Source organism: Microcebus murinus, chromosome 24 (genome assembly GCF_040939455.1).
Source record: "Microcebus murinus isolate Inina chromosome 24, M.murinus_Inina_mat1.0, whole genome shotgun sequence".
NCBI classification, from domain to species: Eukaryota; Metazoa; Chordata; class Mammalia; order Primates; family Cheirogaleidae; genus Microcebus; species Microcebus murinus.
Window position 1 is genome coordinate 22,135,119 of NC_134127.1, and position 22,993 is coordinate 22,158,111.

The 22,993-nt window shown below is 37.8% G+C and overlaps 1 protein-coding gene and 1 long non-coding RNA gene across 5 annotated transcripts in view; one reads left to right on the top strand and one right to left on the bottom strand.

Annotated features, from left to right (window-relative positions):
• The first annotated feature begins 1,527 nt into the window (after positions 1-1,527).
• Positions 1,528-22,993, top strand: part of PPP2R2A (protein phosphatase 2 regulatory subunit Balpha) — a 66,295-nt gene continuing 44,829 nt past the window's right edge. The window contains exons 1-2 of one of the 3 annotated variants that reach the window (XM_012775342.3): positions 1,528-1,848; positions 3,685-3,759. In XM_012775342.3, the coding sequence (XP_012630796.2) occupies positions 1,842-1,848; positions 3,685-3,759 (82 nt within the window). In that variant the 5' untranslated portion in view covers positions 1,528-1,841. The other 2 variants (XM_020282750.2, XM_020282751.2) reach the window with 2 other exon arrangements.
• Positions 4,535-22,993, bottom strand: part of LOC142864138 (uncharacterized) — a 72,775-nt gene continuing 54,316 nt past the window's right edge. Inside the window, exons 5-6 of one of the 2 annotated variants that reach the window (XR_012914721.1) lie at positions 22,235-22,311; positions 4,535-4,622 (exon numbers count right to left, since the gene is read on the bottom strand). This is a non-coding gene — a long non-coding RNA (uncharacterized LOC142864138). Of the gene's footprint in view, positions 4,627-22,234; positions 22,312-22,993 lie in introns of both variants that reach the window. The other variant, XR_012914720.1, reaches the window with a different exon arrangement.

The following is a 22,993-nucleotide window of genomic DNA, read 5'->3' on the forward strand; positions in this document are numbered from 1 at the left end:
GGATATCTGAAGATATTAATACAAATCTTACATGTGGTAAAAACTAAAACACAAAAAAGAAAAATGATTTGCCTACAGGGGTACCTGTCCCCTGGTTTAATGCTGTCTATAGTCATTCTCTCTGTCTCTCTCTGTCTCTCTCTCTGTGTCTCTCTCTCTCTCTGTCTCTCTGTCTCTCTGTCTCTCTCTCTCGTTTGGGGTAAGATAGAGAGCCCTCACCACAGAATCCGGGATTGAACTACCAGACAAAGGCAGAACAAGTGAAAAGGAAAACAAATGGTAAAGGCATATCCAGAGAAACACCTCTATGAAGTCCACCAGATCCAAAGAAAATACAACAAACAGTGCATTAACATTTTGTACGAACAGTTGAAAGATGACAGATATCGGGTGGATTTTTAGTTTTGGTTGATTCGTTGGTAAAGTCAGAACTAGAGATGGAGGAATACTAATGCAATGGCATAGCTGTTCCTTGTGGAGGAATTGCAAAGATTGTGTTACCATTGAACTACTCTGGAAGTCAAAAATAAGGTTGAGAGTGAAGATGTGAGGGGGAGGATGTGTAAATATCTTAAACTTCCTCTTCTTGGTCTCCAAGTGCCTTTAACACTCCATTCAGCCCAAGGTCAAATTCTGGACGTTTCTGCAGGTATTTTTCACGTGAGAAATGTGGATACCGATCCCACAGGTGTATTGTGGAGAGTTGAGCGAGACATGTCAAGTGTGCATCTAGCAGCTGCATCATCACAGCATCTTTCAACCAAGAACACATCCCCTCTGGGCTGGTGACCGGCTTTTCCTGTTCGTTGTCTCCCTTCTACCTCTCAACTCTACTGAAGACTTTCCGTGCACACCTAATGATAAGGCAGCTAACATTTATCACGTACTCCAATTAAGTCATTCCATCTCGGAAACAACCTCCTGAAAGGTGGGACCTCACTCGGCGGGAGTCCCCTGGCTTCGGAGCCAGGCCCGGGCCACTCTGGCCACGTCCTGCTCCCACACGCTCGGTCCTGTCAGCCGCTCTGCGTCGCCAGGGGCTGAGCCTCAGCTCCCGGGGCCCACGCGGAGGTGACTTGATTCACCCAGATGGAACCGGCCCAACTGTGTCCTTCTGAGCCCCGGGAACCTTCACCTTAGCGGAGCAGCGAGTCTGCGCCACCGTCCCTTTATTTCAGTGGCCTCAGGGCTACTCGGACCCACAGTGTCACTTTCCTAAGCAGCAACATGGACGTTCGTTAGAGAGACGCGGTGCCCCGCGACTCCCTGCGGGCGAGCGCGGTAGCCCGACAGCCCAGCCCGCCCCGGAGCCCCGGCTTGGGACACCGCGAGGCGCAGGGCGGGCAGGGCGCGCCCCGCGAGGAGAGCCCGGCGCGGCGCGGGCCAGGCCGGCGGGGCCGCAGGGGGCGGGGCCGGAGGGCGGCAGGAAGGGGGCGTGGCCGGCAGCCCGCCCGGCCGCTCCCCGCCCCTCCCCCTCCGCCCTCCGCCCCGGCCCGGCGGCTCCGCCCGCGAGTGACGTCACTGGCTAGGCCAGCGGGCGCCATTTTGAAAGTGGAGTCGCCTGCCCCTGCTGCCGCCGGCGCCGTCGCTGTCGTAGCCGCCGCCACTGCCGCCGCCGCCGGAGAAGGAGCAGGAGCGGGGAAGCCCCAGAGTGAAATCCACCGTCCTGCTGGCCGGTCTGCTCGCCCCTCCTTCCTGCTCCCCCGGCCCCCGCCCCCTCCCCCCACAGGTGCCATCCGCCGCCATCCACCCTCCCTACCCCCCCATCCCCAGGTGAGGGGGGTGAGTTCAGGAAGCGGAGACCCCGAGGAACCCAGCAGGGTCACCATTTGCACCGCGACATGGCAGGTAAAGGAGAAATCCCCCTCGCCCCCTGACAAGGCACCGCTTCCTTCCTTCTCCCTCCATCACCCCCTAGCGACCGCCGGTGCCTCTCGTGGAGCCACGGGGCGCCCCTCGGATTTCTGGGCATTGGTCTGGTGGGGCGGGGTGGGGGCGGGGAGGGCTCCGGGCCGGCGAGTGGTCCTTGTGAGATGGGAATGGCTTTAAAATTGAGGCTGGAACCTCGGCACGGGTGGGGGCGGGGTGTGTGCCGGCGCGCCGTGGGGTAAGGCGTGGGTGGGGCGGGCCGGGGGCGAGTGCAGATTTGTCCCCGCCGCTGAGGATCCCGGTGTGACCTCCCCACCCTGCCCTTCGGGTCTTTTTACGGATCTTCCTGCATCTAATTCCTGTTTTTCCCCTTGCTGCAAGCCTTCTTAGGTGTATGTGCAAATATATTTTGCACTAAGAAGGAAGAGCATTTTACGAGTTAAAATACAATGGGGGCATGTATGTAATTTTACCCCCACTGTGGGTACCTATGTTTTTTGACACTATTGAGTATTTTGTTTCGAACCATCTCCCTTCCTTTGCTTACTCTTTACCACCAAAGAGTGCAAGGCCTTTGATGTACAGCAAGTAGCATGAAAAACATAATTTAAACTTTCCGTTTTGCATGTTAGCTTTTGTGCAGATGTCCTTTTCCCAAAAGGGTTTCATGGAGTTAGTTAAAATAGTTGTGGAGTTAAGTGATATAAATAGCCAAGGGGAGAGAGATTTAGGTAGAAGCTTGCGAGGGGGGGCAGAGGGGTGTGGAGAGAAAACCTAGTTGAAATACATTTAGCAAGAAATCAGTGTGAAGGAAGAGAGGGGGCAATATAATTGCTTTGAGAATTCTTTTTGTACATTTTGGCGTTGGTGAATATCTTGTTTCATTTAGTAGAATCAATGTTAGATTTAGATTCAGTTTCTTCCTCTACAGATCCAGGACATTTTCCCCATTTACTCCTCAGTACTTGGGAGTGAAATAGGAACATTTCCGAGATTAAGTCAATTTTCTGTGCGTTTTTCCAATATTTAGATAGATAGACCTTTTAAAAAGTTAACATGTTGGGTTGACTTACGGTACGCTCTTTGGCCTTGTTGAATAATGAAATGAGATTAAAATTGTTTTGCACAAGTTGACGGCAAATTAGCAAAATGAATTCTTTGGCAGATCCTTTGGATTCTGAGGGATGAGGTGAAGGGAGGCAGAACAAGCTTCCTTTGACAATCTCTTCAGCCACATTCATTTCAGTTTCTTTTCCTCTCTGTCTGGAGCTAGTGATTTGCTGGTAATGAATGCAAAGAAATGGGTGTTGTGTTTGCTGTGTGTGCGCTTTGGCGATAGAGTTCATATGAATCATTGCTCCTCACCCCAGCAGTAATGTTCCCAAAGTTTTCTCTTCGTTCTATGTTTCATGGTAGTTTAACCTTATTAACTCTTCTGCAGGCTTTGGTACACTTAAGGAAAACTCTTTCATTGTGGATATTTACTTTTTTCTAGTAGGTCTTGCTTAAATGTAAGGCTCTTGTGTATTTGAGGGGAAGGGAAAATGGAAGGGAAGTTTTGAACAGTATATACAATGAAAACTGTAGAACATACGTCTTTAAAATTTCATACCTGGAATCTTTTTTTTTCTTCTTTTTAATGCAGTACAAACTATTGGAGACTTACCTTTTTCCAAATTGGTATTTTCGGTGGTGGTTATATGTGTGGGTAATACTAGGCTGCTAGTATCATGACAGCCATGGATACCATCTCTGTGTTTACGAGAGTAAACATGAACAGAACTCATTTTTAATTGGTATGTTTTCTTTTTCCAGGAGCTGGAGGAGGGAATGATATTCAGTGGTGTTTTTCTCAGGTGAAAGGAGCAGTAGATGATGATGTAGCAGAAGGTAAGAAAGTATTTAATAATGTAAAATTTGAATATATTAATAGAATCTTTTCAAAATCTTGACTACTGAGGGATTTCCTTGAACTTGAGTCCTTTTTAGTTTAAGAATATTTGGTGTTTATCGTCCATGAAATGGAAGAACAGTTTTAAGTTACCCTTCCTGAAAAATAGTCTTAAATCTTTTTTTATGCCTTGTTTTATTATTTTTTCTCCTGAAAAGAGAAAATGATTTAAATGAAAGGAGCAGTAGATGATGATACATATAAAACCATCACAAGAATCTCTGAGGTCCTTGTGATAAATGTCTCCTTGTTATATAAATCCCACATACAGATAAATGGTGGTGCATTTTTCATGTTTGTACAGTGCTTTTAGATTATAAAATTGAAATAGCTGCCCTCAACATTTAGCTCAGAAACCTTCTTGACAGCATCTTTTCATTTTATGGGAAGATTTTTAGCTTCTTTTGAACTTACCTACTTTGGGAGAGTGGTGTTGATTGGCATATTCTGAAGAAATGCTGGTTCAAATTATTCATTTGTCTTTCCAAAGTTGATTTAGGTGGATAAGAAAGTATCAGTGCTATAAATAATATAGCTTGTCTCTTGCGAGCTTATATTCTTGTGCAGTTAAGAACTGTTGGATCAGTTCTTAAGTCTAATTTTCAGTGCTTAAGTCTAATTTTCCTCCAAAATTTGTTTATTAATGTATTTCAAAAGTTCATTTAGGTTGAGTGTGTTGGCTCATGCCTGTAATCCCAGCACTTTGGGAGGCCATAGTAGGGGAGGATGGCTTGAGCCCAGGAGTTTGAGGTTGCAGTGAGATGTGGTGCCACTGAACTCCAGTCTGGGTGACGATGAGACCCTGTCTCAAAAAAAAAAAAAAAAAAAAAATTCATGTAAAGTTTTGAAACTTGAAGGTTTTGCATTCATTTGAGATGGTTTTGGGTGGTGGAGGCATTATTTACCACAAAGTAGTTGCATTATTTCATTGTTCAGAAATGTTATTTAAAGTTTGAATTTTAATAGTATTGTCTTGAATTGCAGTAGGAGTTTTCCAGACAATACTTAGATAAATTAAAACATGTACTTTTTATTTTTTAAAGATTTGTGTAGTGAAAATTTATAAATCTTTCTCTACATTGTATTGTCTTCTTATTAAGATCATATTTCTGACCTGTATGTGGAATACTGTTTGTTTTGAGGATTTTTTTCAGGTGATGGTAGGATGATGGCTTTGTGTTGAGCCAGTTGAATGCTTTTATTTGCTTATGTCAATGTCATTCTTAATGAAGTGTCTGATGAGAGTGTAGCGAATCCTATGGGAATCAACTGGCATATGTTATACTTGTCATATTTTATACAGCTCTCTTACCTTCCTTTTCTGTTGAATCCTCATTTGTTTTTCAGATGAGAAAACAAACTTACGGAAGTTAAGAGACTCAGTGGTAGATGGTTACATGATAGTGTAAATTAAGGCTTTAAGGCAAAGCCTTAAGTGTTTGACTTGTTTAAAGAGATAAATCCTAATTTAAAGGGAGGAGTTGTGTATTACTCATTTTGTAATGCCATTACCTATTGAATAGTAGGCACTCAAATATTGGATCAGATATTGCTGTTGTGTAATACTCATCAAGTTATGAAAGTGCTGTATATTTGGAAACATTCTTTGATTGAATTCCATTTATTTATTTATTTTCCATTTATTACCTTTATCAAAATTCTCCTAAATGCTGATCACTGAGGATATGCAATTAGAAGAAGTTGGTGATCCAAACTGAACATTACTTACCTTAACCAAACCAAATGATAACTTGTGATATACAGTAAGTCCTCAGTTAATGTCATGATGAAAACTGCGACTTTAAGCAAAACTAATGTATAACCAATTTTTCTCTCATCAATATTAAGTCATTAAATATGAAATGTCCAATTTTCGAATAACAGTTTAACTTATTATAGCTCAAACAGTAAGCAGTACAATTAATCAAAGTATGTGCCTAAACTATTGACATAGTTTTGCCATCTTGCCTATGCCAACAGCAAAGAAGCCTTGAGAGTAAGTGGCGATATAATCGTGAAAGGTGTTTTCTGCAGCTTGTTGAGAATTGAACATTTTTCCTTGCAAGAAGTGGTCCAAAGCCTGGAACAAGTGGTAGTCAGTTGGTGTAAGGTCTGGTGAATATGGTAGATAGCATAGGGTTTCCAAGTCCAGCTGCTGTAGTTTGAGCAGTGTTGTTTGTTCAACTTGTGGTTGAGTATTGTCTTGCAAGAGGATTGGCCTGTCTCTGTTGACCAGTCTCGGCTGCTCAGTTGCAAGCATCCTCATCATTTTGTCCAGCTGGTTGCAGTAGGCATCCACTGCAATCAACTGACAGGGTTTCATGAAGCTGTAGTGGGTAATACCAGTGCTGGATCACCAAACACCCCATTAGCTTTTTTGGATGAATATTTGGTTTTGGATTGTGTTTCAGCACTTCCTCTTTATCTAACCATTGTGCTGAACGCTTGCAATTGTCAAAAACAATCCATTTTTCATCACAAGTAATAATATGGTGTAAAAATAGTTTGCCTTTATATTGTGACAGCAAAGGAAGATAAACTTTGAGATGATTTCTATTTTTTTGATGCTTGTTTAATTCACGCAGAACCCATATATCCAGTTCCTTTACCTTGCTGATTTGTTTCAAATGGTCCAATATTGTTGGAATATTAATGTCCAACCGTGCTGCTAATTTTACACATCGGTTGAGATAGATTAGCCTCCACTGTAAACTTTCAGCTCACCATAGTCCACCTTGATCTCAGGTAGCCCATGTGGCTCATTTTCAAGATTAAAATCACCCAAACGGAACTTCTCAAACCATTGATGTATTGTGCATTCATTAGCCACATCCCTCCCAAATGCTTCATTTATATTGAGCTGTCTGTGCTGCGTTGGTTCCACGATGGAACTCATATTCAAAAATAACACGAATTTTTGACTTATGCATGGTTTCACAAAATTTGCTCTAGAAAAAATTTGAAAGATAATCATAAGCCAAAAACTGTGCTTTTTTTTTTTTTTTTGAGACAGAATGTCACTTTGTTGCCCAGGCTAGAGTGAGTGCCTTGGTGTCAGCCTAGCTCACAGCAACCTCAAACTCCTGGGCTCAAGCAATCCTACTGCCTCAGCCTCCCAAGTGGCTGGGACTACAGGCATGCACCACCATGCCCAGCTCATTTTTTGTATATATATTAGTTGGCCAATTAATTTCTATTTGTAGTAGAGACAGGGTCTCGCTCTTGCTCAGGCTGGTTTCGAACTCCTAACCTTGAGCAATCCGCCCGCCTCGGCCTCCCAGAGTGCTAGGATTACAGGCATGAGCCACCACACCCAGCCCCAGAAACTGCATTTGAAAGAGTGAGAATGTACCTTCACAATAAAAATAAAACAAATGTCAAAGTGAAAATGTTAGGGATATCAACTGTCAAACTTAGTACTTATGGAAATCAGACATTTCATACTTAATGACCTAATACAACGAAATGTTGAGCAAAACAACTTAAAAGTCACAGTTTGCAAGAACTTATTGAAGATGTTAAGTCAGGACTTACTGTATATGATGGATAATTCAGTTATAAATCAGTTATAATTCTGGTAATACTTAGCTGCATTTTGCAGCTGATTCATTAATTTTCTTTTATGGTTGTTAAATATTATTTTAACATACAACACATTCTGAGCATCTTAAAATGCTGAGACTTAGTATGTACATTTTAGTGCAGATATGTATATTTTAGTAAAAACATGACTTATTCTAGTACCTATGTCAATATAAATATATTAAGTATTAAAAGCATCCAGTTTTCCAATTATACTGCTTTAATTTGGGTGTTTTTACAGATTGTAGTTTGTATACCATAGTCTATTTATTTTACTAAGGGAAGATTTGCTTTTCTCGAGTAAAATAAGATTATTAATACATTTCCCTCTAGGTTTAGACTATAATCTCTAAGTGGGTTACATCTGGCTCAACCTTTAGTTTAGCTCGCCTATTTTCTGTTAATGATACATCTCAATTTCTTTCCCGTCAAAGTCTCCAAATTGTCTCTCTTCCCATCTACATGTAGTCAGCTACCAGGGCATACCATTTTTCCTTCTGTAATGCCTTAGTCTTCTCTATACCCACTTTCACTGTTGTTCAGATTCGCACTGTTTCCCATCTCATTGTAGTAACTTCCTAAATTATTCCCTGCTTCTTCATCCTATGTTTTGCTTTTAAATTAATTTTAAATGCAGTCTCAGTTTTGTCCTTTTCCTCAGAAATCTTCAGTGAATCACTGCATCCACTGGATTAGGAATTAAATTGAAACACTCCAGCCCAGAAAGTACAGCCTTACTGATGGCCTGTACGTCTCTAAGTTTATTTGCTGCTGTGGCTAACAGTCCAGGTAAATGGATACTGTTCTTCCAACATGTTCTATACTCTCTTACTTCTGGGTCTTTGTTTTTGCTGTTCCCACCTTGGAATGCCTTGCACTCCTCCCATAGTTCTCTTACCAGGATCCTGCTCATCCTTTGAGACATTTCTATAACCCTTTTACTTAATTGCCTTTTTTGGAAATAACTTACTTTTTACATTTCTTTTGTTATGTAGATATCATATTTAATACGCCATACCCCAACTGTTAATACTGCAAGCTTAACGTAGAACTAATTTATCTTTGCACCTTGTGCAGGACATCCTATATAAACTGCTCTGTCTAGAACAATGCCTATCACATAGTATATGTTGAGTATTTGTTGAATGAAGCAATATAAATGTTGCTATTGTTTTTAAGTTTTGAAAGTAGAAGAGAACTGGTGAAAGGTAGAGTGATTGAGATGTACTTCTGATTGATGATAAACAGCTGTATAATACAAAGAAATCAGGAGGCCTTGGGTTTTTACCCCAGCTCTAACACAAACTATATCACTTAGGATAAGTACTGCTCTGGGTTCCTATGTGCTTAGCAATGAAATGACAAGACTGGATTAGGTGATTTCTGCTGTTCCTTGTGCTCTGACCTTGTTAATTTCCAAAGATGTCTTAGAAAGAGACAGCCTAACATTATTACTATTGATAAGTTGTTTGAGATAATGAAATCTCTAGAGGCCTTAATTTAAAATAAATCATTACTGGCCGTAGATACTCAGGCTCACAATTTTTCATTAATTACATGACAGAGCTAAAACAAAACTTAATGTTTGACCATATACTCTCATCTTTTGCTCCACGGAGGCCCTTTCCGAGCATTTACAGCCTATATTGGGATACTTAGTTTATACGCAGGTCGTCTTCTGGCACCCTAAGTAGTTTTCCTGTGGTGAAGCTCTAAAATCTGTATCACTTCAATATTCTCATGTCATGAAGTTTTCATTTTAGTCTTCATGGTAGCAGTAACAACATATATTTTATACTTTTAATTTTTCCTTTGTTGACAACTTTCTGTCATGAGACAGTAGGTGTGAGCACAGACTCAGATGCTGAGCTGCATGGTTTGAATCCTGTTCAGTCACTTACTACTTGTGTGATCTTGGGCAAGTTAATTCATCTCTTTGTGCCTGTTTCCCCTTCTATAAAATGAGGGTAACAGTAAAACCTGTCTTATAGTGTTGTTTTAATGATTAAATGAGTTTATGCACATGAAACAGAACAGTACCCAGCACATAAGAGCCTTACAAGGATTTAGATGCTATTATTTGAACTTTTCTAGCAAGAGAGAGTCCTTGGAATATGAGGAAACTGAGGATTTGTCTTTAAAAGCTACTAAATATTTCTTGGCCAAAGTGAAGGAATGGTATGTATATGTGTTTTATACATATTCTTTGATTCCACTAATAATAAATTTCAAAAAGCATTCAAAACTAAGCTGTAGGGCCAGGCATGGTAGCTCATGCCTATAATCTCAGCACTTGGAAAGGATCACTTGAGGCCAGGAGCTTGGGACCAACCTAGGTAAATAGTGAGATGCTATCTCCCAAAAATAATTAAAAATTAGCCAGGTGTGGTGGTGAGTGCCTGTAGTCCTAGCTGCTTGGGAGGCTAACCTGGGAAGATTGCTTGAGCCTAGAAGTTTGAGGTTGCAGTAAGCTATGATCATGTCAAAATATGGAACTATTAGCCATTCAAGATAGTTGCTTTATTTTAATGCAGATTTTAATTATTTAATTTTGAATATTAAGTATTTAATACTTCATTTTAATTTTAATGTAAGTGTAATTTTCCTCATCGCCATATTTGACAATCTTAAACTTTCTTTCATAGGAAATTATTTTAGGATATGACTTTATTACATGAAGCCTTTTTAGGAAATTTGCGTCCAAATGCATTGTATCTTTTCAGCTCTTTGTTTCCTGTTTCTTTTTGGTAGGATTTAGTCTTGTGGACTGGTTCTTGGAAAATATTTTTTAAATGGTAAAGTCTGAATACACCCCAAATAAGGACATAATAATTCTTATTGAGACACAAATAATCCTTAGGGTATCACACAGAATTTAATGGTTTTCAGTGTATTCCATAATGATTAATGCTACAGTATAAACAGAATTTAAAATCATTTCTCTTCTGTGTTTCTTAGAACAGTATGCATGTATGATTTAGCCACTAAGATAGTAGAAAAAATACTTAAAACTCTGTTTTACAGATTTCAAAATAGTGGCATATCAGCTGTGTTCCAAAACCTAATGTTCTATGGCAGAGGTCTTAACATTCTTACTTTTTATGTCATGTGACACTGCTTTTGCTTAACACTAGCATTACTACTACTGACTGAAGTCTAGTAGACCTAACCTCAGTACAGTCACTTAAAGGAGTAAATTTGCCATTAAATAACATGAATGACAGTATTTATCTAGTATTAGACAATTTCTTTTAGTATTTAAGATACTAAGTTTTTTCTCATCCTTTATTGATTAAAAAATTATGAGAGATAATGGCCACTGAAAGTATATTAGCCGACATTTTGTCTTAAGTTATTAAAATAAGCCAAAAATTATACTTGGTTATTCCTTAATACTCTTTAATAGTGAACTAAATTTTAAAATAAAGTCAAGTCCTTGAAAAGTGTGAAATAAGCAGAATAATGAGAGATAGTTTGAAGCAAAAAATGTGTTAAATCAATAAAGAGGTTTCCATATGTTATGTATTTGCACATGTATATTTGCCTAGTTTAGCTTAAAGTTGAATTGTAGGAAGAAAAGTGCATTTTAGGTTTCTTATGCTGTTAAATAGGAAAACTGAAGGATTGGAAATAGATATATTTATTAGCTGATATCCTCAACTATAATCTCTTTGCCCTTCTTATAGATGATGATGGAAATTATAATTGAGTAATCAAGGATCCACAAGTTGACAGAAGTAAAGGCCTGTATGCAAATTAGATCTTTTTTTAAATAAACTGCAATATAGTCAGTGTAAGGTAGAGATAGCCATCTTAAGGAATCACAGCAACTGGCAGTTTTTGAGTGCTTCACTATGTACCAGGCACTGTTCAGGTGTTTTATATGTACTAATTTATTACTTTTCAGAAAAATCTTACAAAATAAGTAGACCCTGCTTAGAAGGTTAATTTATTACCTATGTCATGTTGAACAGATAGTGAAACTGGGATTCTTACTTCAGACCTTTTAATTTTCCTACTGTAATTTTATCTCAAAACTTGATCTCCTCTTTAGTTCAGGTGAAGGTGTTTAGGTTGTTGGAATATAACTTTTTATTACAAAGTTTATTTGTAATGCCTACTAGATTATTTTGAAATAATAATTTAATTTGGAGATTGAATTTTCTGCTAATGGCATTCTTAAATTGGGACATGCTATAGATGGGTTATAAGGGCTTTGGGGAACCTTCTGAAGTTGTATATAAAATTGTGTTGTGTGCGATTGTACATATGCACATTTTCATATGTGCATATTTCTGGTCAGAGTCCATAATCAATGTCAGAACCACTATCATTTAGTCCAGTGGTTCTCAAAGTGTGGTGTGGCAACCCCTGGACTCATTCAAAAAGTCTGTGAAGTTGAAACTATTTTCATAATAATACTAAGATGATATTTGCCCTTTTCACCATGTCGACATTTGCAGCAGCGGCGCAAAAGCCATGTGGGTAAAGCTGCTGGAGTCTTAGCATGAATTAAGGCAGTGGCACCAAGTGGTACCCATAGTCAGAGTAAATCTTCATCACCATGTGCTGGCATTTAAAAAAAAATCCCAGTTTTACTTAAGAATGTCTGTGATGAAGCAGTAAAAGTATTCTATTAAAATCTCTACTTGAATACATCTATTTTAATAATTTGTAAGAAGTACCGACAAACTATGATTATTCAGACTTAGCTATTTGGCAGATATTTTTCTCAAATGAACAGTGAACCTGTTGCCTCAATGGACAGTAGTTTTTGCCCATCATAAAATTTGAGCTGTCATGCAAAAATTAGAATTTTGGAAAATTCTGCCATTATGAGATTGACAGCTTCCCAAAACTTAAAAGACTGTACAACTGAAATCGATAATGATTGTGATTTTTGATACTGTGTACTGAAATGTGTCAGTGTTTGAAAGAGCTACATAACTCAGTGAAATCAGTCTTTACAAATGACCAATGCATGTGATGTTACACAGTCATGCATAAGTAAAAGTGCAAGCTAGAGCATTGAATTTTAATCTAATAGACTACTAATATGCTTTTGGATTTTATAAACCTTTTAGAAACTACCACTTGTGGAGTTTGGGTGCAGTATCAAAGGGGGGATACCCAATAACTACTTGAAAAACCTGTCAAAATATTCCTCCCTTTCCAACTACATGTCTGAGTAAGGCTAGATTGTCTTCATATATTTAACTGGACACAACATACAATATGTTGAATATAGAAGCAATTGAGAGAATGAATCTTAGTTCTGTTAGGCCAGGTATTACAGATTTGCAATAATGTGAAGCAATGCCATTCTTACTAATTTTGGGGAGGGGATTGTAGTCATTTTTCCATGACATTTTTAATGTGTAAGGTTTACTATTTTACAGTGAATAAATATTTTAAAATTTAAAAGGTCTTTGGTGTTCTTGTGTTTTAAGAGGGTAAGGTGATACTGCCATCAAAAAATTTGACAGTTGTTGGTTTAGTCTGTTAATAGATTTCATTTTACTAATAGTGCTTTAAAAGTCTCACAAACCACAAGATAAGTGATCAGAATAGTATACTGCTTTTGTGCACGAATATCTGTAAAGTTTTCCTATAAGAGTGGTTTCTGTGAATTGGGATTGTTTCAGCCTATTTCCCTGTTCTTTAGATACCAAGTTAGATCTGCCTTAAGCTCTTTTCTCTGGTGATCTTGGTGAAGAAAGGATGCCTTTAGGACTTTTAATTATCTATTTTTAAATTTACCTTTCCCTTATAGAGATTAAATACCAGTAACATATTTGTCGAGATAATTTAGCCCTAAAAGTTTTTTAGGGGCTTCCCTATAATGTCTCTGCTCAGGTCCAGCTATCAGTAACACTTAATGTAGGATTACTGAAATTCTCAGAGCCTAGTTTAGTACCATTTCTGGCTTGGCTGCTTGGTTAGTGGAAGTAAATTGGTGACTTTTACATTGTATTTTATTTTGAGCCCAACATGTAACAGTTTGATATGTTTTCTTTTATTCAGAGAAAGGTATAAAATTGGCACAGTAACTGTCTCTTTCCAACTCTGAACTACTAAAGGGAGGAAGGGGAGAAGGAACAGTATTTTTCTGTAAATCCTAAAGTACAACATGATTCCACTTTAAAATAGTTACACAGTTTTCCACTCTAAAAGTGTAGTATCAACACTTTATTGCTTACTATTTTCAATATTTTTGTAGCTAATATTTTCTACTCTTTTTTCAAACAATTTGTCAAAGTATATAGGACTTTAAACTAGCTGTAACAGTTTTCTGTCCAGATTTAAACATTGGGTATATTAAAAAAAAGTAACTCAGCTAATTTTAAAAAATTAATATGAATGTTTTTAGTTACTATTAGCAATAGCTAATTAAAATTTCATCTAGATCTTTGCTCTTGGCATATGTGGACTACGTGGCAAATCATTATTGAATACTTCTATATGCTGTGATACCAAGGGTTATATTCTCGTAACTTTAGTTTCTGTTTGTCATATCCTCTCTGCATGTTCAAGTGTCAACTGAGATTTCCACATCTGAAGTCTTTGATCTTTTTTATCCAGTTCACAGGGTTTATGGACCAATGTTCCTTGTTAAGAACCTCTGCTTTAATCTATAGTTTTGCCTACTTAAACTCTAGTTAAGTAGGTGGTTACATGCCTACTTAAACTCTTCTGTTAGACTCTAAATTTGAAAGAATCAAGGATATTTTATATTGTAATGATGATTTTTAAGCTATTAAGAGGGTGTTCTTTCTTAAGAATCCTCTTATCACTTATTCTTGATACAATGGTAAAGGGAAAAATTTTCTCTGAGATAATGGAGTTGACAGATTTAGTGTGTTTCTGTCTTATTTTTCTTTTTTAAATTAAAAACTGCTGTCTCTTACAGCTAAAAATATTAGAAGGGTATTTTGGATTTTTGAACCAGTTGCTCATTTTATACTTCATTCAGAAGGAATTTAAATTATTCTTCAGCAGCCTGTATTAAGAAAAGCCAGAGTAGGTAAAAGGAATTGGTGGCAAAAATGTTAAAATTTTTCTAAAGATCTGAACAAGGTTAGATCTGAAACAGTGTTGCTTTTCAGAACCTGCCATTGCAGTTCATGGTAGGTCTGCTCTAAGTGAAAGTAGCTTTCTGGTGTTATGTCGTGTGTGTTTTTGCAGCTCACCACAAGGTTAAGATCTTATGGGCCTAGAGTAGATGCGTTTCTTTTCCTTTTCCTTTTCCCTTCCCTTTCCGTTTCCTTTCCTCTTTGCTTTCCTTTCCTATTTATTTTTTATATTTTAGTGTATTATGGGGGTACAAATGTTAAGGTTACATATATTGCCCATGCCCCCCTCGAGTAAGAGCTTCAAGCCTGTCTATCCCCCAAATGTTGCACATCTCACTCGTTGTGTTTGTATATACCCATCCCCTCCTCCCCCCTCTCACCCTCCCGATACCTGATAAATGTTACTGCTATATGTCCACTTAGGTGTTGATCCGTTAATACCAATTTGCTGGTGAGTACATGTGGTACTGGTATTTCCATTCTTGAGATACTTCACTTAGTAGAATGGGTTCCAGCTCTATCCAGGAATATACAAAAGGTGCTATATCACTGTAGTTTCTTAAAGCTGAGTAGTACTCCATGGTATACATATACCACATTTTATTAATCCACTCATGAATTGATGGGCACTTGGGTTGTTTCCATAGCTTTGCAATTGTGAATTGTGCTACTATAAACATTCGAGTGCAGGTGTCTTTTTCATAAAGTGACTTTTGAACTTTTAGGTAGATGCCCAGTAGTGGAATTGATGGATCAAATGGTAGATCTACTTGTAATTGCTTTGAGGTATCTCCATATTGCTTTCCACAGAAGTTGAACTAGTTTGTAGTCCCACCAGCAGTGTAGGAGTGTTCCTCTCTCTCCGCATCCACGCCAGCATTTGTTGTTTGGGGACTTCTTGATAAAGGCCATTCTCACTGGATTTAAGTGATATCTCAGGTGGTTTTGATTTGCATTTCCCTGATGATTTAGAGATGTTGAGCATTTTTTCATATGTTTGTTGGCCATTATTCTGTCTTCTTTTGATAAGTTTCTGTTCATGTCCTTTGCCCGTTTTTTGATAGGGTTGTTTGATTTTTTCTTGCTGATTTTCCTGAGTTCTAAATAGATTCTAGTTATCAGCCCTTTATCAGATGTGTAGCTTGCAAAAATTCTCTCCCATTCTGTGGGTTGTCTGTTTGCTCTCTTGACAGTTTCTTTGGCTGTGCAGAAGATTTTTAATTTCATCAGGTCCCATTTGTTTATTTTTCTTGCTGTTGTGATTGCCTTTGGGGTCTTCTTCATAAAGTTAGATGAGTTTCTAAGGTGGTGTAAGAGTGGGAAGGCTCTATGTCAAGAGAAAACAAACTACTCTAGCAATAATCCTTATCAAATTCTGTGTCTAGGGATGCAGCATGCAAAAATGCCTAAAGGAATTGGAAGTAGTAGCAAAGGGATTACTTGTTCCCAGTCTTTTTTTTCTCCTTGACATAAAAAGCATATTATTAATTTGTCTCTAGCAGCAGAACCAGTTCTTAATGAAATATTTTTAGCTCCCTAATATTTTATGCATTTTTATTATAAAAAACACATAAAATTTACCATTTTAACCAATTTTAAGTGTACATTTCAGTAGTGTTCACTGTATTCATATTGTGAAACACATCTCCAGAATTTTTTCATCTGGCAAAACTGAAACTCTATACTCATTAAACAGCTCTCTTTCCTTCCCCTCAGCTCTTGACAGCCGTCATTCTGCTTCCTGATTCTGTGAATTTGACTACTTGAGATACCTCATATAAGTGGAATCATACAGTCTTTTTGTGACTGGATTATTTCACTTAATATAATGTCTTCAAAGTTCATCCCTGGTGTAGTATGTGACATGATTTCCTTTATTTTTAAGGCAGAATAATATTCCATTGTTTGTATAAACCACATTTTGTTTGTTCATCCTTTGATGGACATTTTGGTTGCCTCCACCTTTTAGCTCTTGTGAGCTCCTAGTCTTTATATATAGCTGGGGTTTTGTGGGAAGGAACAAGTAAGTACTTTCTATAATTAATTGGGATGCTTGAGATACAACATGGAAGTATCAGAATAGAGGATATTAAAAAATATCCTCTAATTTAGAGATTAGTATAGTTCAGGGTTTTTGTAAAAATAATGCTTAAGTCTTAATTTGGTTTTCATGGGGGGGGGGGATAGAGCAAAAGTGAGACTTTAGTTATTCAGCCCCAAGTCAGCAAGTATATGTTGAGTTGCTAGTGCTGTGGAGAATGTGAAGGAAATAGAATACATGGTTCCTTCATTTTTGGTATATTAAAGGTCAGTTTTATTGAAATAAACAGTTTCCACAGCACTTTGGCTTTTGGTGTTAGTTTGTTTATGGTTGTGATATCCTTGCCTAATCCATGTAAAAATTTTATAGGCAATGCTGGAATCTGAATAGTGAATTATTTTTTCTCTCCCAAGTTGACATTATGCTGCTTGATATTGAGATGGGGCTGTAGTACAAATACTTAGTTGTTTGGGGAGGTTAAATGAAAGAATCACATATCTCAAGTCCAAGACCATAAATACGTCTTTCAGTGCTTTTAAATGGTTGTGTGTTGGAATTTATTAATTAATATTACTGGAAATTTTTCTAGGTGAAGGTTTATTGTAGCCTACAAGCCTTAACCTTCATTTTAACAGTTTGCCAGCTCTTAAAAAAATTTACTTGACCCAGCAGCTCTACTCCTGGGTATATGTCTAAGAGAATTGAAAACATGTGTTCACACAAAAACTTGCACATGAATGTTTATAGGAACCTTACTCCTAATAGCCAAAAATTAGAAACCACTCAAATCCATATCAGCTGATGAATGGGTAAAGAAAAATTGGTGCATCCATACAATGGAATATTATTCAGACATAAAAAGGAATGGATTATTGATACATGTTGCAGTATGGATGAACTTTGAAAACATTCTAAGTGAAGAAGCCAGCCATAAATTATTAGGTTACATACTTTATGATTCTGTTTATATGGTATGTCTAGAAGAGGCAAATCTGTAGAGACAAAAAGTAGATTAGGGTTTGGCGGGGGCTGGGGAGTAAGGGCAGTGATTGCCAGTGGGTATTGACTGAGTTTCTCCAAGGGATGATGAAAATGTTCTGGAATTAAATAATGGTGATGATTGCACAATTCCGTGACTAAGCTAAAAACCACTGAATTGTACACTGATTTTGAAAAAAAATACTAGTAAAAAACTAAAAAAATAGGAGTAGAGATGAGGTAGGATGAATTTCTAGAGCCAGTAGAAAACTCTGCATTGACAAAGGCAACTAAGAAAAAAAAACTTTGATTTTACAATATCGTACTTCTGTCTTATACACAGACTACATCTACATCTGACTCTCTCCACTGTATTAATCAAACCCAGTTTACACATCTTTCGTATGAACCAAAATATAAGGCAAATATTTTCATATTTTAATAGCTAGGTTTAAAAATCTACTACACATAATGGTAAATAAAGAGGTCTGCAGCAAATGCTTGCCTCATTCTTACCCCATTCTCCCAGTTTCTGTGTCCCCTCCTCAGATACTGTCACAAATTTCTTATATTCCAGAAGTATTTTATTTTATATTTGCTTATGTTGTTAACTTAACAGGGATGTTTATTATTTTAGACTGCAAAGTAGGAAAAATATATTCCAGAAATGCATGAATTATTAGGTAAGGTCTATAGGCCTTGTCTTATAGGGGATCTGATGAGTTGCTTGAGAAGTTAGCATTTTCTTTAGGCCTATGATTTCTGTATGAAGAGCTAGCTGCTGAGAAGGTTTTACACCTTTGAAATGTGTGTCTATATATGCAATTAGTAAACTTTAAATAAAGCTAAGTAAATTCTATAATAATTAATGTCTGAGATATCCCAGTCTTTAACAGTTTGGGTTCATTGATACCTGAAGTCTGTGTTGCCCGGGGTAGAGTGCGGAGGCATGATCATAGCTCACCCAACCTCGAACTCTTGGGCTTAGCTGGGACTGCAGGTGTGTACCTAATTATTATTATTTTTTTTTTTGAGACACAGTCTCACTCTGTTGCCTGGGCTAGAGTGCTGTGGTGTCAGCCTAGCTCACAGCAACCTCAGGCTCCTGGGCTCAAGCGATCCTTCTGCCTCAGCATCCCAAGTAGCTGGGACTACAGGCATGTACCACCATGCCTGGCTTATTCTTTCTATATGTTTTTAGTTGGCCAATTAATTTCTTTCTATTTGTAGTAGAGACGGGGTCTCGCTCTTGCTCAGGCTGGTTTTGAACTCCTGACCTCAAGCAATAGGCCTGCCTTGGCCTCCCAGAGTGCTAGGATTACAGGCGTGAGCCGCTTTGCCTGGCCCTAATTTTTTTCTACTTTTAGTAGATTTGGGATCTTGCTCTTGCTCAGGCTGGTCTCCACCTCCTGACCTCAAGTGATCCTCCCACCTCAGCCTCCCAGGTGCTAGGGTTACAGGTGTGAGCCACCGTGCCCATCCTGTCTTACCTCGTATTAAATTAGACTTTAAGCTTTTTTCCTTTCTTCAGTTGAATCTGATTGTTCTGATAGTTTGCAAAGTGAGCCATGTCATTTTGATGATTAATTAGAGCTATACTACAACATTATAGAGTAGGCTAGATCCTAAAAATGTGGGGTGTTTTTTGTACTATTCAGTGAACATATAGACCCTTTTGGTTACGTGTATAACATCTCTAATTCTCAACCTGATATCTTGGGAATTTCGTTAACATTGTTTAAATGCTAAAATGTCATGATTTTGTATACTGTTCAGGTTGATGAGAATAAAGCTGCTTTAAATTTTTTGCTCTGCAGATATTTTTTAATATTAAGAATTTTTATTTGTTAAAGGAAAAATAGCTTTCTGCTTATAAGCATAAGATGTCTGATCTATTTTTTAAATAAGTGCTCAAGAAACTGAGACGACTGCTTGTCAGTGTAAGTGCTTTACATGCATCATCTCATTTAATCCTCTCAAGGATTAAATCCTCAGCCTCTGAGGATAAATTATTATTTTCATTTTATAAATGGGGAAATGGATGTGTAGATAAAGTAACTTGCCCAGGGTCACACAGTTGGTAAGTGGGGGGAGGCATGGGTTGAAACCGGGGTTCTGAATTCAAAGCCCACATACCATATGTAAATGAACAAATTGAACCACAAGTCTGTATAGCAATATATCCCCAAAAAATGTGTATACCTAAATTTAAAAATACTTTATTGCTAAAAATGCTAATGGTCATCTGAGCCTTCAGCAGGTTGTAATCTTTTTGCTGGTGGAGGGTGAGGGTCTTGCCTTGATGTTAATGGGTGCTGACTGATTAGGGTGGTGGTTGCTGAAGGTTGAGTGACTGGCAATTTCTTAAAATAAGACAACTGTGAGGTTTCTTATATTGGTTGATTCTTCCTTTCATGAGTAATTTCTCTGCAGCATGCGATGCTATTTGATAGCACTTTACCTACAGTAGAACTTCAGAATTGGAGTTAATTCTCAAACCCTGCTGCTATTTTATCAACTAAGATTACATAATATTCCAAATATTGTTTGCCTCATTTCAACAATGTTCACAGCATCTTCACCCAGTAGTAGAGTCCATCTCAAGAAACCACTTTCTTTGCTCGTCTGTATGAAGCAACTCCTCATCCATTCAAGATTTATCATGATATTACAGCAGTTCAGTAACATCTTCAGGTTCCATTTCTAGTTCTCTTTCTGTTTTCACCACATCTGCAGTTACTTCCTCCACTGATGTCTTGAACTCCTCAAAGTTATCCATGAAGATTGGAATCAACTTCTTCCAAACTCCTGTTAAATGTTGATATTTTGACCCTTTCCCATGAATCATAAATGTTCTTAATTGCATCTAGAATGGTGAATTCTTTCCAGAAGGCTTTCAATTGACTTTACTAAGATTCCTCAGCAGAATCACTGTCTAGCCAGCTATGGCTTTATGAAATGTATTTCTTAAATAATAAGACTTGAAAGTCAGAGTTATTCGTTGGTCCAGGGGCTGCAGAATGGATGTTGTATTATTAGCAGGCATGAAAACAACATTAATCTCCATCAGAACTCTTGGTGACTAGGTGAATCGTCAATAAGCAGCAATATTTTGAATGGGGTCTTTTTTTCTGATTAGTAGGTCTCAACAGAGGGCTAAAAATATTCAATAAACCGTGCTATAAACAGATGTGCTATCATCTAGGCTTTGTTGTCCATTTCTAGAGTACAGAGTAGATTTAGCGTAATTCTTAAGGGCCCTAGGATTTTCTGAATGCTCTGTGACCATTGGCTTCAACTTAAAGTCACCACACCAGCTGCATTAGTCCCTAACAAGAGAGTCAGCCTGTCCTCTGAAGTCAGGCATTAGCTTTCTGGCTGTGAAAGTCCTAGATGGCATCTTTTTCCAGTATACGGCTGGTACATTTACAATGAAAATCTGTTGTTTAGTGTAGCCACCTTCATCAGTGATCTTAGTAGCTAGATCTTCTGGATGGTGTGCTGCAGTTTCTACATCACAGTTGCTGCTTCACTGTGCACTTTTATGTTATGGAGACACCTTCCCATAAACCTCATGATCCCACATCTGCTAGCTTCAGACTTCTGTTCTGCAGTTTCCTCATCTTTCAGCCTTCATAGAATTGAATAGAGTTAGGACCTTGATTTGGCTTTGGCTTAAGGGAATGTTGTGGCTAGTTTGATCTTCTATCCAGGCCACTAAAACTTCTCTGTATCAGCAGTAAGGCTGTTTCACTTTCTTATCATTCGTGTATTCAGTGGAATAGCACTTAATTTCCTTCAAGAACTTTTCCTTTGTGTTTATGACTTGACTAATTGTTTGGTGCAAGAGGCCTAGCTTTCAGCCTATCTCAGCTTTTGAAATGACTTCCTCACTAAGCTTAATCAATTCTAGCTTTTGATTTAAAGTGAGAGATGTGTGACTCTTTTCACTTGAACACTTAGTGGCCATTGTAGAGTTACTATGATTGTCTTAATTTCAATAATGTTGTGTCTCAGGGAATAGGGAGGCCAGAGGACAGGGAGAGAGATGGGGAACAGCCCACTGGGGGAGCAATCAGAACACACGTTTATCAATTAAATTTGCTGTTTTATGTGGACGTGGTTACTGGTGCCTGAAAACAATTACAATTGCACAGATCACCATAAGAGATATAATAATGCAAAGATTTGAACTATTACAAGAATTACCAAAATGTGACACAGAGACACAAAGCAAGCACATGTTGGAAAAATGGGGCCAATAGACTTGCTGAACGCAGGGTTGCCACAAAACCTTTAATTTGTAAAAGACATAATACCTGCAAAGCACAAAATAGTGAAGCACAGTAAAACAAGGTATACTTGTATAATGTCATCATTTTTAGATAGCATGTTTTAACATTTGGGCATAGATATTTCCAGTATATACTCCTTTTTCCGCTGTGAATATATATTTTCAGAACTGGCATCACAATGATAGTTTTGTGTTACACTTTTTTCCAGTTAACATATTTGAGAAGATAAAAATGGCTACATGATATTTAATTGGATGTCTGGTGTATTTAATTCAGACATTTAGGTTGTATATGATGTTTGCTATTAATATTATGATGAGTATCCTTCTGAGAATCTTTTTACTACTTTAGGATGTATTTCTGGAAATGGATTGTTGGGTCAAAATGTGTGATTTTTTTTTCTTTTTTTTTTTTTAATGGCTTAAGGTGTATATTGCCAAATTACCTTAGAAAGTTGGTGTTGATTTTTCACTTCCTCCAGCAGTGAATGGGAGTGTCCGTTTCCTGACCTCTTGACAATACCTGGCATGATATCAACCATTCAGAAAAATCTTTTCCAGTTATTTGTTAAAACATGTTTATATGTGTAAAATCTGTTAGTGTTCTTTGTCTGTTTTTCTTTGGTGATGTTAGCCTTTTTCTTATTTATTTGTACTGTCATAGCCTTTTTCCCTCTTTGAATCATACATTGTAGCTATGGAGAGTTGTATGGAAGTTCAAGGAAGAAATAAGTTGGTCTACAGTACGTGGGAAAAGCTTTCTAAATGAAGTAGTTTTTGTTTTGGACAATTAGGGGAAGGCAGAGAGTAAGGAAGTAAACATTTAAGAGCTGTTGTGTTTTAGTTTTCTCATCTGTAAATGGGGATATAGTACTTGCCTTGTTATTTAGAGGATTAAAGTACATTAGTGCTTAGTTTGGACACATAGTAAGCCTCAGAAAATTTAATTGGTACAGTTACTTTGCTATTTAATGCTTAATTAACAAAATGAACAGATGGACAATTAACAGAAGAATAAAAGCCTCTTCTAGTCCACAAATCAAGATAAACTAGTTGTTTTTGAGGTGTGGGGCACATTTTAGGCACTTACAGTAAATATGTGTTGCTTTAATGAATAGCCCTTTAGCTTGGTTGGGTAAGGAGTTTGGGAAAGCCAAAGAGAGAAGATTGGTTTCATGGTTTCATCAGAATTGGGATTAGGCTAG